Consider the following 18,219-nt stretch of genomic DNA (forward strand, 5'->3'; position numbering starts at 1 on the left):
GTCTGCTGAAAATTATGACGACCCAATACATATTTCATATTCCTATCTTAGTTTCCAGAATATTTCCAGGATCTGGATCCTACTTTTACATCTGTCAGAAATGATGGTGACCTTGTCTTGTATTGTTTTGCAAAGCAATCAGACCATTTATGGTGGAGTTATAGACACACATGGTGAAAACAGCCCTATCTCACACTAATAAAGAATCCTTTAAAAAAATCCTGGATCCAGACGGTGATCTAGATCACCTCCAAAGTTTAATCACTTCTTCCTTATCCCAATTGGAACATTTTCTGAAAATTTTATCAAGATCCGTTCGTTATGTTGTTCACAGACAAACAGAGAGACACACAAACTCCCAAAAACATAACCTCCTTGGCGGAGGTAATAAACAGCTCTCCAAATGATGTATGTAGAGGATGTTATTGATAAGGATACATCTAAAAGACAATTTGGAGCCTGGCCAAAGAACTGGCAGCTAAGCAGTGCAGAAGCTGAAGCAGCTCATGCACAATGCATCCTGGTAAATGTAGGCACTGCCACCACATCTTTAGAGAAGGGACTCTGTTTTCCTTATTGTTATAGCACGTTAAGGAGAATGTAATGCTGTGGGTGACACTGGTCATCAACATTCAGCAGTCATCTACATAAAACATGGAAAAACCATAAATCACTTCAGGGATGCAGAACAATAAAGTCAAAGCAGCAAGCCGGGAGCAGCCAAACGTCTCTGTAGAGCTGAGGGGATCTGCAATGTCAAGGTGTGTATTGATCGTTACAAGTGGCCTCGCACGATTGTTTCATCCATTACTGTGTAAAGTGCTGATCAGCGTAGCTTTAAGGTTGGTGCCTGGTGCATTTACGCTTTGTATATATAACATGTTTCCTTTTTTTATATAAGACCGAGTGACTTTTTAAAGCCTGGCAGATGACATGAAGTTAAAAAAACAAACAAACAAAGGGTGTAATATCTACTTCTGGTAAATTATTCCAGATGTGGGAATTTAACCTAACATCTTCAAAGTTTTCTCATATTTTTCTGGGAAGCCTTAAAAAATTTCATTGATCTGTCTGTACTCTGTAAGTACTATAATTTATACAGCAATAACTGTTAAGAGGTTGAAAATGATGTTTTATAACAGCAGTCTTCAGATTACAGCATGCAGATAGAGATGTATTCTCCTCCGCTTCTTGTACTCTGTCCAAACGTCCTGCACACACCGTTCAGTTATAAATGATGTGTCCAGAAATAAATGTGCTAATGTTCCTTGTTTGTGACACACCAGTAAACATCATTTTTCAAGTGACCTAATGAACATGATTTCATAAGCTCCTGCTCTTGTAATCACTTTTAGCACAAGTCAAATCAAACAGTGTCAGCGCATCCACAAATACTACTTAGCGCAGTGAATGTCGGGCATCTGTTCAAATTGTGTGGCCTGTTGTTGTCAAAAACATCCCTTAAAATATGACATAAACAGTATTTTTAGCCAGCACACATTCTGCTGTCAATTAATATCAGCCTGCTGCCTTGTCACAACTGAGCCATCCCTAAATACAAATGAAACACACCTCCCACTCCCGGCACAGAGACACAATCTTCCCACTCTGTAAGCAATCGCGTACACTTCTCCCCTCATTTTGTCTACAGAGCACTGACAGTGATGACGGCACAGGAAGACAGAATCATTTGCTCGCATGTCGTTCTGATTGTGACAAGGTTCACACAGATTAGGATCTACAAATTTAAACAAAACATGGAAGAACATTTATATTCAGACCAATTATAGTTCTGCTCTCCAGGCTTTATCGTTTGAAATGTGAAGAATTACGTTGATCCTTCAAGACATAAAAGAGTTGATTCCACCTGATAGGTAAAGTTCACATTGAGAAGTTATGACTTATGGATAAACTGACCAAGACTGACGCCAATCTGCCTCCCAGGCTGGCAGCCAGCAGCACAGCTGGACCAACCAAATACAAGGAGATAATTAATGCAGCCAGTCATACTTGACTCTCAACATCTTACACGCCACATGTTTGAAAATCAAATTTAGAATCTCAAGGTCTCTGTAGTACCCAAAATTTCAAGTGTGGCTTGAACATCAACGTGTGCTGCCGCAGTCTATTAGTCCATACCATGTGTTCATGGGCACATTTGCATCATATTAGCTGTATGTATTACACTGGAGAAAAGCAATGTCCTTGCCATAATTTGTTTTATATATGTTATAGAAAAAAAATACCTTTCCTCCTTTAGGGTCCAGAGCTCATTCAGATCTCAAGACACAAGCCAGATATTTTAAAAGTGACTAACACCTGATCTGAATGTCATCCCTGATGTCCCTTGTGAATAAATGTCCCTGTATATGCTCAGAAATCATTAAGAAAATCCTTAAAACTGCTAATTGTGCTTGAGAATCAGGGCACCTCCAAAGGGGAGGCCAGAGGTCACCAAATAATCTTGTAGTATGACTGGCTATTTACCTTTTCAGAGGTCAGTCTAAAAATCTATTCATCCATCCATCTTTACTCCTTTTCCTGTCAGGGGTTGAGGGGGATGGGTAGTGACTGGAGCTGTCATTGGGCAAGGGGCAGGGTGCACCCTGGACAGAAAATGTATCTTTGTTGTGGCTCCGTAAATATTCAAGCTAGAAGACTGATATATTTCCAATCTGTTGGGTTATTTTGTTAAGCCTGGCATATAAAGTGCACCCCATATACAGAGGCTAGTCTTCACTGAGGCAGTCGCTGGTTCAACTCCCAGCCAAGACCCTTTACCATCACTCTCTCTTAAGATTTCCTTTCTCTGTCCTATGTGATAATTACCCCTAAACAATTTTATAAAACGGTATACACAGGAATAAATAACTGTGAGATCATTTATCCCCGTTTCCACCAAGCAGTCTAGTTTAGATCGGTTATGGTCTGGTATGGGCTGACTCAGTTAAGCTTGGTCCTGTTTGCATTTCCATAGCCAACCGTGCCCCCTCATGGTAGCCGGCGTGTAAACTGGACGCCGACAGCTGCATCAGTAACATAATAGTGTGACGCAATAGCAGCGCGACACAGTGTACCCTACCAAAAAATCCAACGAAGAAGAAAAGCACAAAAAAGTAAACAAAGAGCAGCAATGGAAGACATCCAGCAATTGGTCTGCTTTGTGATTGGCATGTGATTCTTTGATACAAAGAGCAATCAAGCTTTGTTTCAGAGAAGACTGTGGGCTGCCAGGAGAAATGCAGCCGCTGTCACACGCTTAGTGATGATTGTTTCGACCAATCAACGGACTGCAGTGTTGTAGCTCCACCTTCCGAAATTGGGTCAGAACTGAACCGCTTGGTGGAAACGGGGTTTTTGATTTCTGTAGTTCATGTAGATGGACATTTTAGCCTGAAAAGTCAGGACACAACCTGTCTGAAAAAGTTGTCATTTATCTGGTTGAGTTTCAAAGTAAACTAGTGACAGCTTTCTTTGGATTTATGGGTAAAATAAAAGCAGAAAGTATTTCTATCTTATTCTCTTGAATGGGTTTAATGTCGACTTCATTCTAAACCATTTCCTGTTAATCTTTTATTTACTAGACCAATTAAAATTCTTAATTTAGAAATTGGGTCTGGTCTAGATGACAACAAAGAAGTGTGCCTGCAGCCTTTTTCTAAACAACCAAGATGGCAGCTACTGCCACAGGAGTTTGTTGAACCTGTTATCTTGACTGTTTTAAACTTACCTCAGAGTTTTTTCACTGAAACAAGCACTAACAACTGCATCACCGTTCATTGGTGGAAAGATGTGTTGATCGTCCTGAAAACAGGTTTTTGTTCAAGTTTTATTTTCCAGCCAGCCCCTCTGCTCTGGCACTACATCAGATGCTGTTTTTCTCTGATTGGTTGAAGGTCTGTCCAGTCTCTTCCAGAGGCACTTCACTGCTAATGCCACCTGGAAAACAGAAATGAACTGAACAGATCCAGACAGATTCACCAAGGTGAACTCTGGCAAAGAAACGCCAGCCAAACAGGAGAAACAACTGTCCTGAAGAGTAAACAGATAATAAGTGTAGCCAGTGACTATTTTCAGCATGATGCAAACCAAGAGTTTTTACATTATTTATGCCAGGGAGGATAAAACAGTTGGTACATATTAAACATTTTACTTCATTTCATCTGGCTTACTAAAACGTCACATCATTTACTGAAGTAGTTTTACCATTAACCCTCTGACTAAATGATCAGTCAGCAAACAAGGCCCCGTTTGAAGGATTTCATTCACATATTTTGATCAGCTTTGACTGACATGTTCATCGCAGATCAGTGGTTTCTGAAATGAAACTTTCTTTGAATGGCTTTGAAACGTCTTAGTGTCAGAGTGAAGTTTGAAGTTTGAAGCATTACTTTTCAAATGTGTGTGACAGGCTGGTTTTATTGCACAGCTTGGTGCCTTTGAATGGACCCTTGCAGGTAGAAATTGAGTGAGATAGTTTAGGCAATAAATACAATGGCGTTGAGAGGCTATGAGCAGTGCACTGAAATGACATCAGTTCAGTAGCAGAAAAGACAATTTTAAACTGTTACATTTTTACATTTTTTTGTCAAATTGGCAGTTTGATCTTCTGCTGACGTTAAGGGGCTTAACAGGTTTGTGTAAAGTACAGATAATTAGATTTTGAGAAAATAAAAGGGATGTCATAAAGCAACAACTCTTTGTATCATAGCTGTATAATCATCATGTTTCTGTCTTGCTGTGTAAAAAATGACAAGCAGCCTCTTGTGAGTGTCATGCTGAACAAACTTGTTATCATAGATTCAGAGTATGTAAGATAAATACTGCACATCAGAGAAAGACTGTGTTTTTAAATGAAAGAAGTGAGGTTTTGAAAGCATGCTGCTTACTGTTTAGTAAAAGGTCAAATAATTCACAGTTACCTTCGTATGAGGAAGATAATCCACAAGGTTGCAGCACAACACTGAATGATCAAATCCCCTTTATTCCAATCATCCAAACATATTCTTTGGTCTTCAGTGTGCAGGAGACATTCACCATCTGCTGTTTTTTCTCCTTTTTTTCAAAACAGTGCATCTACTTTTGCTTGATTAATTTTGTGACTCAGAACGAAGCAACATTACCTTGTTTTCTCTCTTCAATCATCTGTCTGTATACAGAGTTGATGTCTTCCCTTTGATTTTCCGACATCCCTCATCATCTCCTGTGTGACGTCACACAGGACTTACATAATATGTCCTTCACTGACATTAGCTTTGGGCAATATTTGGTTTAATACCTGTCTTATATCTGTGGGGCTTTTTATCCTCTCCTCTTTTTCGACTCCCTCCCTGCCCCTCCCGTCTCCTCTTTTCTTTTTTCGTTTTTTTTCCGTCTGTGTTCACGGAAATGTGTTCAGTGACCCACTGCAGTCACTCTACTCAGTCCTAAAAATTACTCTGCAGATGTATGTTCCCGTCTCAGTAGTCAAAGAGTCAGGCGACTGACCGCACTTCAGTTCTGGACTGTGGTTCTGTGAGTGGTGTTGACTTTTACAGAAATTGTAGTCGTACTGAATAAAACTCTTAATACATAGTGAAAAAAACTTGATGTGAAACTGCTGATTCTAGTTTGTTCAATGCATGTCTTTTGTCTTAAAGAGTAAAAGTTTGTCTGTGGATTACCACATTGGCATCACCCATTGGTTTCAACTGCTTTTCAGGTCTCTTAGTTTGGCCATCACCATATGTGGACAATAGTTTAGTTACACATTTTAAAGTCTCTATCTAGCTGCAGGAAGTCAATAAACCATGTTTACATGCCGTCTAAGCTTAGGCAGGGGCTCAAAAGATAATGCGATACCTCTTTAAGGTTAGTTTGTATAGGTTTATGATGTCCAACAACTTTTATCAGTTCACTTTTTTTTTTTTTTTTGATCGGCAACTGAAAAACGACAAAAATTGAAAATCTGAAGCCAAATCTGGTCATATTGGTTTTCAGTCTTTAAGAACAGATAGCTAATGGCATATACCCAACATTTATGACTTACAGCGAGTTACGGCTTATGTTTCCCTGTGCTGTTTGTCCCTCTTCTTCCTCCCTTGTCTTAGCTCAGGTAAACCTCCTAATTGCTAACAAGGTGCATCTGGTCTTGGCTGTTTAAAGCCTGTATGCTGCCTTCAGGAGGCTAAACTGCTCAACTCAAGGATATTATTTGTTGTTTTTAATCTTTAGTAATTACCTCTGCCTAGGAGGTTATGGATTTTGGAGAATTTGTCTGTTTGTTTGTTTGTTTGCTTGTGAACAACATAACTCAAAAAGTACCAAACAATCTTGATGAAATTTTCCAAAAATGTTCAAAATGGGATAAGAAAAAAAGTGATAAAACTTTGGAGGTGTTCCAGATTACCATCTGGATCCAGGACTAGGGCTGCACGATTATCGCAATCGCAATGTCAGCACATGCAATTACGTAATCGCAAAAGAGGTTATCGCAATCGCAATGTCAGCACATGCAATTACGTAATCGCAAAAGAGGTTATCGCAATCGCAATGTCAGCACATGCAATTCAGATTTTTCTCCATGATAACCAAGCAAGTCTGTAGACTCATCATGACACAACTTTTTTTATTATATCGCAAGCACAATCGCAATCGCAATATTGTCCACCTAATCGCAAATCGCGCCTTTTCCCCAAATCGTGCAGCACTATCCAGGACTTTTTTCAAGGTTTGTTTATTATTGTGAGATAGGGCCATTTTCATCATATGTGTACAGATGTAAAAGTACGATCCAGATCCTGGCAATATTCTGGATACCAAGATCCAGAATATGAAATATGTTCTGGGTCATCATCATTTTCAACACTGTCAGGTAACAGATTATCGTACAAACCTGCAACTAACACCTAATTGTGGCAGACAGTCTGCTGAAAGGGAGTATAACATTAAAGTAGGACTAAAGTGCTGCGAGACAATCACAATATGCTTGGCGGAGGTCTGCGCTCTCTGAGTACTTTTCTAGTTTTTTGTTCAATCAGTTGGATTTGTATTGAAAAAAATCCTTGTGGTGTAAAAAGGTGTATTGAATTATTTGGTCATGAATTGGTTAGTTGTTGGACGCTTAGGGCTGCCTTGGATGTAACATAATCATATAAACAGCATTTTGACCACAATGGAGCCTCCCAAGTTGAACATGTTTTCAGAGAAAAATGTCTGCTAGTGAGGAGTATTTAAATCACCTTTTTAAAGATAATTGAAGTGTGTATTTGTACTTAATACATTATGTTCAGTATAAAAACACACATACTGTACCAACAAGGTCCAGTACTCACTGTTAAACTTGTTATTTATTCCAGGTACTGAACCTTATTGTTCCCAGTCAGACACCACACAGTACATTTGGTCTACTTTTATATCAGCCTACTGCTCCCATCATTCTTAATCATCTCCTCTCCTGCTGTGCAAACAGTGCCTTTCTCCCCTCTCTATCTGTGCTCTAAACACCATCATTACTCTTTCCCTAAACAATTTACTCAACACTTTCCAGATAAATAACCTCAGCTGCTTTTTTTGCCAAACAACAGAGGATCATCATTGCTGATTGGCCATTATGATACGAATGATTTTTTCAGAGATCTGACTTTTTCAAATCTGGGGAATAAGCGAATGAAGAGCTTTGAAGGCAGAGTAAATTTGAACCATATGCACATTTGCACAAATTGTGTAACTTGCATCAACACCATCTACTTGACTTTACATGTAATTAACCTGGGCAAATGATTTTATTCTTTTTTGGTGTAAACACATCATTATGTCTAAGTCGATAACAGCCAACATATTATTAATAGACACTGTGTGAGCACAAGACCTTTAGCCGCTTGTCAAATAGCTTTTGTAACCCTAAAATCAAACATGCTTTCTTGACTAACTTGACAACTTTGAAAAACTGGTTAAATACTGAACTAGAAAATCACTCAGAGAGCGCAGACTTCTGCCAAGCACATTGTGATTGTCACACAACACTTAAGTCCTACTTTAATGTTATACTCCCCTTCAGCAGACTGTCTTCTACAATTTGGTGTTAGTTGCAGGTTTGTACGATAATTTGTTACCTGACAGTGTTGAAAATTATGATGACATAGTACATATTTCATATTCCAGATCTTCGTATCCAGAATATTGCCAGGATCTGGATCGTACTTTCACATATGTCAGAAATTATGGTGACCTTGTCTTGTATTGTTTTGCAAAGCAATCTGACCATTTAACATGGAGTTATATACACATATGGTGAAAACAGCCCTATCTCACAATTATAAAGTATCCTTTAAAAGAATCCTGGATCCAGACAGTGATCCAGATCACCTTTAAAATTAAATCATTTCTTAAAATTTTATCAAGATCAGTTTGTTACTTTTTGAGTTATGTTGTTCACAGATAAACAGACAAACTCTCCCAAAAACATAACCTCCTTGGCAGAGGTAACACTTAAGTTAAATCCGTAGAGACCATATGCTCATTGGGTAAATATTATCTGCTGTAAAAGGGAAAGACAGGCCATTTTTCCATGTAGTTCTCCAGAGACAGAATTCTTTATGCAAACATCTGAACTGCCCCCTTCTGGTCAGTTGGAGGATTGCATATTGAAGTCACTTCTCTTTGGCTTCACTTTTGAAACCAAGGGGCTCCATCCACTTCTTTTATGTAGTCAGTGATCTGCTCTCTGTAATAATATTTCTCCTCTCTGATTTCACTTAGATATCATTGCAGGATAATGGCTTTCACGATGACTCATCTCATCAGTGTACATTAGACAAAGAGCTTTCACCATTATTCCCATGCAGTGGTAGAGCTCTTTATGCTTTCATGATTAAAAGACACACTCTCTTTTCACGAACTTTCAAACCATGATGGGCAAGAGCGATCATCATCAGGCGTGTAGGTTTTTTGAAGAGACACCTACTTATTATTCTGTAAATATTTCTGTTTTAAGTTTCCCTCCCTGAGTGGCTCACTCCCCCTCTGTTTTCTGTCATCCATTCATTCCTTCAGCCTGTATCTTTACTTAGAGGTTGATGACTCTCCTCACAGTTCCTTGGCCGTTACCTAAAGCAAGTGTTGAATATGCATGAGTTCAGCCTCATAAACTGCTGCTCTCAGCGCTAAAGTCAGTAGGAAGCCCAACTCAGCAGATGGGGGGATCAGAAAGAAAACTTAAAGTGAAAGAGAGGAGAGGAGGGGAGCGACTGTGTTTGACTTATCTTTAATGGTTTAAGATCAACCAGATTTCCTCTCCTCATGTTGCCCTTGCACTGAGAGGCACTAGCCCATGCTAGCATGCTACACCCAGCGCTGACTTTGTGTTGCATGCAGCTGTTGGTGTACTTGAATATGGGAGTGCTTGATTGTGTGTATGCAAGTGCTTTTGTGAGTGTCTGTCCATATCATTTTGCCTGAAGCCCTGGACAGTTGCCAGGCAACAGTTGCAGGCGGGCAGCTCAGCACTCGACTGGGCATTCACAGAGCAGACACTTCCTCATGCCTTTGGTTTCTGATGAGCGGCTCAGGTCAGCACTGATACGTTACCAGGTCAGAGTCACATCAGGCTAACAGCGGCGATGATCTAAGGATAATACAATTACACAGCAAACATGCAGAGTGTGTCTTGATTACTCAGAGTCATCCTTTCAAGCTAATACTGCTGCTAACAAGATTTCTGTGTTTTTAATAATCTATCCGGCACTTAACACTGCACTATGAGGGAGCAGATGCTGTTACTTAGAAATTTGCTGATCCTATTATTTTTATCACAATTAAATGGAGCAGTGGTTTCTCAAAATCATTATCTCATTATCGTCAGAAAGGAAAGTTTTATTGTTTGGTCAATGTTTCAAGTTGCAGCTTGTGCTTCTGTTTATTTATCCATAGTTGTCGGATGGAATTTTCAAGAGGTGAAAATAATTGAATTGTGATTTTAAGACTATGTGAAGTTCCTGTTATACTTCCTGTTAGTTTTAAATTGGAGGACACCTGGACCATGGTACCACTCTTCTCCTTGCAAGGTTTTTATCTCTTTGGACAAAAGCTCTACCTGCTTCCTGTAAAAAAAAAAAAAAAACAGCATAGAAATAACCTGCCTTTTTCTCTGCTGCTTTTATAATTCATATACTAGCACCAGTAAGAATTTCATCCCATCGTATAATCCTCTAAAATCTCCTAACAGGAGCTTTAGAAGAATATAAGCAGACCAGGCAAGCTCTATTATTAGCATGTGTGCGTCTGCTGTTTAAGTACAACTTCCAGGTCAATGAATCTGTGTACCAACATGAAGACATTCTTGTTATGTGTATTTATCCTCAGGTAGACATTCAAATAAATTCACACACACTGAACATTTATAAGGACGTTGACTTTAATCTTCACAAGATTTAATTGCCGGTGTCCCAGCAAACATATGAAGTGTTAAACAAGGTCAGATACATACCGTCTCTACTGATGGAGGTGCAGGTGCAGCATCAAAGGCTCAGTTTTGGCAGCACATCAAAGCCTTCCCTTACTTTGTTATGCCTGTAAGATACTTCTTTATTTAATATTCGATCTGAATATGGATTTTTTTTCCTTAATATAAAAACTTTCAAATTTATGAGTATAATAGATCCTGATTTGTCCTTGAAAAAAATGTTTAAAAAAAACTCATATATTTTTGCTGAATAAAAAAACAATCCAAAAAAAAAATTAAAACTAAAGCTTTGGTAATTTATTCAGCAAGGAATTTGGACTTCACTCCATCCTGTGAATCATGATCAAACCAGGGAAATCCAACAAAAACACTCCAGGTTCAGAGTGTCGTTGACTGCACTGAAAGTACAGTGAAGGGTTGTGCAATGAGACATGTCTGCGTGTGTGTGTATGTCTGTGTGTGTGTGTCACACAGAGTGCTGAAGAGAGGTCAATTTGGCAGGTTATCATCACCACCATCATCATCAACACCACTGACATTATCATCATCAACAGTAAAACTTAATTTGCTGTTCAACACACTTGAGAACATGCTGACTGTCCTCTTCCACCATCTGTCTCTGTGTACTCTTTATACTGAGCTTTATGTCTGTCTCACTCTGGCCAACTGCTCCTCCATATATCTTATTCTTTGTTCAGAGGGAACAAAGAAAATACGGCTGAAAATCATTGAAAACATTCATTCAAAATAAGCATTCAGTGTTTTACCTACAGACTCATTAAGGTGGAATTAATGAGTGACATGGTTGTACTGATATCAAACAGCAGATTTTGATCAAGGGTCCCGTGACCATCTTTGCATGGGGTTGTTCTGCTTCTCGAACGACATTTATATGTGTTGAATCGTGTCAAAACATTTGATACAAAGCAATCAATTGTATTTGTTCTGTATACATCAAACAGCTTCATTTTTCAACAATTAATGTTTGTGATTTCCATGTTCTCATGACAGCTTATTTGTCAAATATGTTGCTTGTAGAGCTGAATCAACCACAAACTACAACTCTGTATCAAACACTGCCCTTTTTTCATCCACAATTAAGAAACTCGGCTCACTTTTTCAAATGAAAAATGTATGTGATTGACCAAATCCAGATATTGGCTGAATCTCAATGTTCCCCTTAACCCTGAGCCCCGAGCCCACGACTCTGCACAGCCTCAAAATGGTATGAGTCGTAAAAGGACAGCACTTTGCCACTTCTCACATAACCTGCATGCCATCATGTAGCTCACCTGAGCAATATTAGGAATTATTGTTAAACAAGGATTTTTTTTACCAATACACCCTTATTAGGCAAAACAGTTTAGGCACAAAATAGTAAAAGGGCTTTACCAGTATGAAAAGGATCTTATGGATTAAACTGCACATGCATGTATGTGTAGATATAGATCTATGCAGATTAAAGGCCTTTGCACGCCAAAGGCAAAGCAAATAGATGGCACAAAGTTGCGAAAATTTTGGAGGCCTCATATTCAATCTCCACGGCTAGACTCCTCTTGTCTTTGTAGTTTTTATGTTTTAGTAAAGAATCGGCACTGGGCAACCAACACAATCAATGTCCAATGTTGTGGTATGTGACGTGTCAACAATTAGCATTTCGATTGGTCGGATGTATACACGCCACATGTGAAACTTTGAAAAAAATTGACCTAAGTCCGAAAAAATAAAAGCAGCAAATTTTCTCAGCAAAATAACGTTGCTTGTAAAAGCTTGCATTGACAAACAGTAGGTTTGAAAAAATAAATAACGTGCAAAATATTCACATGAAAAATTTGGGACTGGTGTGCAAAGGGCTCAAGGCTGTGAAAGACAGGCAGATTTTTATATCTCTATAACCCTACGTTTCACGTCACATTGCTGTGAACTGTGAGTAAATCCCTCATGCTAAGTCTGCAAATTTACCCACTTAAAGAAAGGGTGCAAAAAGGGCTCAAAAAATCAGTGCAAGAGACCTCACCCATGATTTGACAGTGGAATAGCCCCAAGTCCTCCCAGACATAGTGGGGACACACCTCAAAGTCAGTGAGTGTAGAGTAGACACCAAGATTTGGCCATTTTGACTTTCAAAAGTGACCAAATAAATATTACTGATGACCAAAATGTGGCTTCATACTTTGACTACAGGGGGCCACAATCTACACAAGACAAACGATCCTTATAGCTGCTTTAATGAATTATTAATCAGAAGAACAAATAACCAAAAACGTTTCTTCTTTTCACATCTCCAATGTCAGCCTCATCAACTGTTGCGTGGAAACAGTTCAGCAAATCAAATTATTGTAAGAATTGGGCCAAAGTGTATTAATATAAATGAAAATGTTCAATTTAACTGTCTTAAGAATCAGATTAAATTTTGTTCCTATAATCTATCTGAAATACACCTTCTACTGGAAGAAATCCAGAATTTGTGTGGTCAAAGTTATACCAAATAGGCTCCAAAGTTTGGGACAGCACACCCCAGCTTGTAGTATCTGATATCACATGATTTTGTAAATATTTTTTCTTTTGAATAACCTGTTTTCAAAATTTTAGTTCCTCTCAGGTCTGGGTTGTTAAGGATCTTTCAGCTCATTGATTCACGGTGACAGCCTGTAGCTATGATCATTAAGACTCCAGATCAGGCTGATATAGAATACACATGCTGTTGTTGGTAAATTAAGTTCAACCAGATGATGAAAGATCCAGATTAGAAATGACATATACCCGGTCAAGCAGGTGTTTCTCTTTCCATGTGGAGTTTGCATGTTCGCTCTGTGCATGTGGGGTTTCTCTCTGGCTCCAGTTTCTTTCCACAGTCCAAAAAGTGCTTGCCAGGTTAGGTCACTCTGAATTGCCCGTAGGTGTGAATGTGTCTGTGAATGGTCGTCTGTCGTGACATGTTAGCCCTGTGATTGGCTGGTGACTTGTGCAGGGTGTATCCTGCCTTGGGCCCAATGACAGCTGGGCGAGGCTCCAGCAGCCCTGAAGAGATAAATGGTAAAGATGATGGATGAGAAGCTTTGCATCATTTAAAGCCCCAAAATAATCCCTGTCTATGTCAGGTAGCTGTGAAAGCTGAAAATAATGGAGGGTGGATACGTAAAGCAGTCATTATTTACAGATTTGTCCATTTTGATATATGATCTTTTAAACGCGACAGGAAAGCATAATAGGTTTGTTCTGTAAGATAATAAAATGCAGTATGTAAGTGCTGTATTGTAGGTTGTTTATGCTGCCCCCATGTGGCCTGAAGAAACGAGGTTTTGGTTTAATTGGGGTTGGATGAAGTTCTGTGATTAGTCATGGCCACTCTTTTCAAATCTGGCTCAAGCCCAAGATGTGACGCAAAACATGTCAAAACATAAAAACCAGTCCTTCTGAGAAGTGCTATTCATATCTGAAACCTCAAAGATGAATCTACATGTGCTCATTCTCTTTCTTTTATAATGATGCTCTGGGCTACTAATCCAGGGAATTCATACTTAATGTTATAATTCAGATTTCCTGGTAGTGAAGTCATCAGCGCAGCCAAAATTCAGAGGCCCTCCTCTTCTTTCAGAGAGGAAAAGACCGGTGCTTCTTGCAACACGTGCTGTAATTATAATATCATAAGAACAAAGGATTCTGTTTGTGTGTGTGTGACATTTTGTTCAGTTTATTTTATCTTGTTGTGGGTGTGCCCCTTCTGCGTAAATGTGTGTCCTGGAAGTAGGTGAAACATGCCTTCTGTTGCTCTCCTCCTCTCTCTGCTGACAAGTTCTCTTAACTGTGTTGTAGTTCCAGCGTGGGTATCAAAAAATGAGTAACTTGGCAAGCTTTCTGTGTGAAATCTCCTCAGACTTGGAGAGAGTTTCAGACTGAGAAGAAATTCCTGACAATGACAGGATGCCATCTTCTGTTTATGTGGGATATTTCTCTGTGAGAAAACAAATAAGCACGCTGGATTGTGTTGTTCTGCGGCCTTGAGTTTTTTTCCCACTCCTGTTTTTCGACATATAATCAGTATTATCTTCCTCTCTGTGTTTGTTCTCATTTACCCGCAGGTTTCCTCAGCACAGGGGACCAGTCTGCTAAGGGGAACTATGGCCTGTTGGACCAGATCCAGGCCCTGCGCTGGCTCAATGAAAACATCGGCCACTTTGGAGGAGACCCAGAGAGAATCACCATTTTTGGTTCAGGAGCTGGTGCTGCCTGTGTGAACCTGCTCATCCTCTCCCACCACTCAGAGGGTGAGTTTATTCCACTGTCATGGTCACATTAGCAGTCATATACCCTGCTCATGGGGATTAACATTTTAGGACAGAGTGGGTAGTGTATCTCTCCACAGAGCATGTCAGTAATTTCAATGAACAGCCTAAAGCGCATAAAAATCTTCGGCAAAATCCCCAAAAGTGAAGGGATGCAACAATCAAGGATGACTCATCCACTATTTTCCAGCAGTATAGATTATACACACGCAGTATATTTTCAATAAAGTGAAAAGATTCATTCAGTTCGAAGAAGGAAAAAAGAATCCGGTCAGAGCCGGAGTCGACAGATGGATGAAAGCAGTTGGTTGTTTTACATAAAACCATTACTCACCTTGAGCCTAAAATAATCCTAAAATGTCATTTCATGAGGGACAAAGATCTCTGACCTGCACAGACAAAACCTCCGTCTGCGATAAAACTAATCCACAATATTTATTTGACACACTATTATATATTTACTCCATATAAAGATTTCTGTGAAGATGTCTCATTGTGCATCATATGCACCGTGTCACATTTTCAAGGTTTTGTCAGTGTTTGGTTTTAACACTGTAGGTCTGTATTTTCAAATACAGCCTGTACTCTGGTGACCTGCTCTGAGCAGAAGCATAATAAACATGTGTGTCACTGTGTATTCATGTTCTTTTAAAGATGCATTTTAAAATAATCCCAGCCCTTTTAATAGATGGACAGTTTAGAAAGCCACTCTTGGGTAGTAATCATGCAATTTGTCCTCCCAACAGCAAAATTACAGGGAACTCAGTCTAACCTCTGATGATTCACTGATTTCACAGCAAGCGCCAGTGGAGCAAACTTTGATTGGTGGGGTTTGTTAAAAACAGCCAGGAACAGAGTACTACTCGGTTTATGTTGTTCCTGAACTTTCTTTTAGAACAGGAACAGCCTTTCTAGGATTTTTCACATGGTATAACCCATGTGCACCAAATCCTGTCAGGACTGTAAATCCATACCAGGACCAGTTCATCAGCCTTTGTACACGGGGTGCCTGCTGTACCAACAGAGCTAAACCAGCGCCCCAATCCCAAAATTCTGCATCAAATATAAGAACTCAAGAAAAACTTTAAACCCTGTGTACAGACTGAACTCCAGGCCTTTCCACATACAGCAACATTTCACCAGCTCTAAACAACAATGCTGATTTTAATTAATTTAGTTTGCTTACTACCAGGCTGTCTCACTAACCACCTGGCCGTGTTTAATACTTGATTCTGATTGGTCAAAACTCATCCACAATGGTTATTGATTCTGACTAGCAAGGGCAACACCAAGATCACACTCTACACACGTCACTCATATCAAATCAATCCAGGTAATGGAGTTAAAGGACTTTGCCTCTTCCTGTTGACCATGTGGCAAAACCATAACAAGCATTGGTAAACAGTAAGAAGGATATTTTTAATATGACTCTCAAGAGAACAAGATGTTAGATCACCAGTAAAGTAAAGAAGACAGAGTTGATCTAACAGGAAGCTGAGTCAAAGTGATGCAGACTGTATTTGAGAGAATAGACACAAACCACCATAGTGTGGGGTTTATTTTCAAGACAGTAAAGTCATCTTTAGACCAAGGTTATAATAGTTAACTAAAACGAAACTAAAAATGAAAACTGAAATTTAAAATACATTGCAGTTAACTCAAACTAATAAAAACTAGAAAAGAAAACAAAAATGATAAGTAAACTATAACTGTATCTTTTGCTCACAAAACTAACTGAAACTAACCAAAATTAAAGACAAAATGTCCTTCGTTGTGGTTTCTGACAATATTAATAGCCTTTAGGATTTAAATTAATCGGACACATTTTCCCAACCAATTTTACAACAGTTTTCGGCAGTTGTCAGCGCCATACGGCACCATCGTAGTGACGTACTGGGATGTGCTTGTTTATTGCACTGGCTGGCTGTGCTCTGTGCTGCGACAAAACGTAGTGGAGCAATGAATCAGAGCATCTGTAATAGTTTGATTGCATGTGAGTCTGACTTTAATTGTATTTGAGTCCAAGTTTCTAATTATTTAAGCTCATATTATTTTGTTTTTTATAATTTATGTTTATAATATTTTTATATATTTTATGTTTACATTTTTTATGTTAAGTTTATGTTATTTTCTTGTGTTTAAGGCAGCAGCCAACATTTCAGTATCAGCATTGACTGAGTGAGCAGTGAGCACTATGTTGGACTTGAAAATAAACAGTTTTACAAAATATTAACTCTGACATTTTTGAATCCTGCACCTGGTTAATAAGGTATGAAAAAACTAAAACTAAGCCTTGTTGCAAAAATCAAAACTAAATAAAAACAAGAGTGTCCACTCTAAAACTAATTAAAACTAAACTAACTAACACTAAACTATAATAACAAATCCAAAACTATTATAACCTTGCTTTAGACCTGTAATTTGTGTCAAGTCCTTTTTTTTTTATTTGTTTAATTTGTTTCTGTTTATATGTGTCAGAGTCTTCTTGATGTGAATTGTGGCCAGAGATGACTCTGAACCTTGACATTCTGACACTATACAGAGCAAACTAAAGTATTTAGCCATCGTCATTTGACAACCACCTTCCCCCAACCAGTAATCCTTGTCCAAAAAAAAGAAAAATCAGAAAGTACCACTGTCTAATCTGTTTTGGTCACTCTCTTTAGAGTCACTGTTTCAGAGCACTGTGTTCCTGCAAAAGAGGAAACAGTGTCATATAACAATAACAAGCAGCACTAACCAGCTGTGCTCTGAGTAAAGATATTTTTAGTACAGTATTTGTTTCTTTATCCCTCTGCTTTAATTCAATACAAAAATGCTTTTTTTGTTGTGTATGAAAATGTGAACAATACAGATCAAACTTAAAGCACCCATGGCACCTCTCAGTAAACCACGGCACATTACTGCTCATGAAGATCTGAGATGTTCTTCTTTAGAGTTTTATGAATGATAGATCTCTGAAAATACCAACCACATGTTTGATCACTAATCCCCTGATGGTAGAGCTTGAAATGTGAACAGCACTTCTATCTTAACAAATATATTAATATTTAATGTTTGTGAGCGTTAAGCTTTCAAACTGACAAACTGAACCGGGCAGAATGCAGTCGTTATTGTTATTTACACTGTATGACAGGTATTCTCCTGTGTGTGCATATAAACAAACACCTTTTATTCTTTCCTACAGGAATCAAAAAACATTCAGCGCACCGTAGAGGGGCATTTGAATAATTGTGTAGAAACAGCCAGGTTGTTAGTGGCTGTCAAGACGCCAGCTAATGCTGGCTGTGTTGCTCACTGTCCATAGACAAAGAAAAATACTCACACAGGCTGACTGCTTTCCAAATCACTCTCTGGGTTTGTTTCATTGTATTACTCCAAAATCCCTTCGAAATTGGGTCTGTTTGGCAACAAAATGTTGTTTATTTTTGGTCATGATGATGGTGTGTTTTTGCTCATGTTAACAGTGTGATGTCAAAATATGAAAGCAGG

At 38.8% G+C, this 18,219-nt stretch overlaps 1 protein-coding gene across 2 annotated transcripts in view; it reads left to right on the forward strand.

Moving 5' to 3' along the window:
• The window catches only part of nlgn2b (neuroligin 2b), a 98,676-nt gene that overhangs the window by 69,912 nt on the left and 10,545 nt on the right, over positions 1-18,219 (forward strand). For both annotated transcript variants that reach the window (XM_074671754.1, XM_074671755.1), the window contains exon 5: positions 14,524-14,709. In XM_074671754.1, coding sequence (XP_074527855.1) covers positions 14,524-14,709 — 186 coding nt within the window. The remainder of the gene's footprint in view (positions 1-14,523; positions 14,710-18,219) is intronic.

This window comes from Halichoeres trimaculatus, unplaced genomic scaffold (assembly GCF_033239565.1).
Source record: "Halichoeres trimaculatus isolate MK-OKI-2021-1 unplaced genomic scaffold, fHalTri1.1 fHalTri1_scaffold_6, whole genome shotgun sequence".
Classification (NCBI taxonomy): domain Eukaryota; kingdom Metazoa; phylum Chordata; class Actinopteri; order Labriformes; family Labridae; genus Halichoeres; species Halichoeres trimaculatus.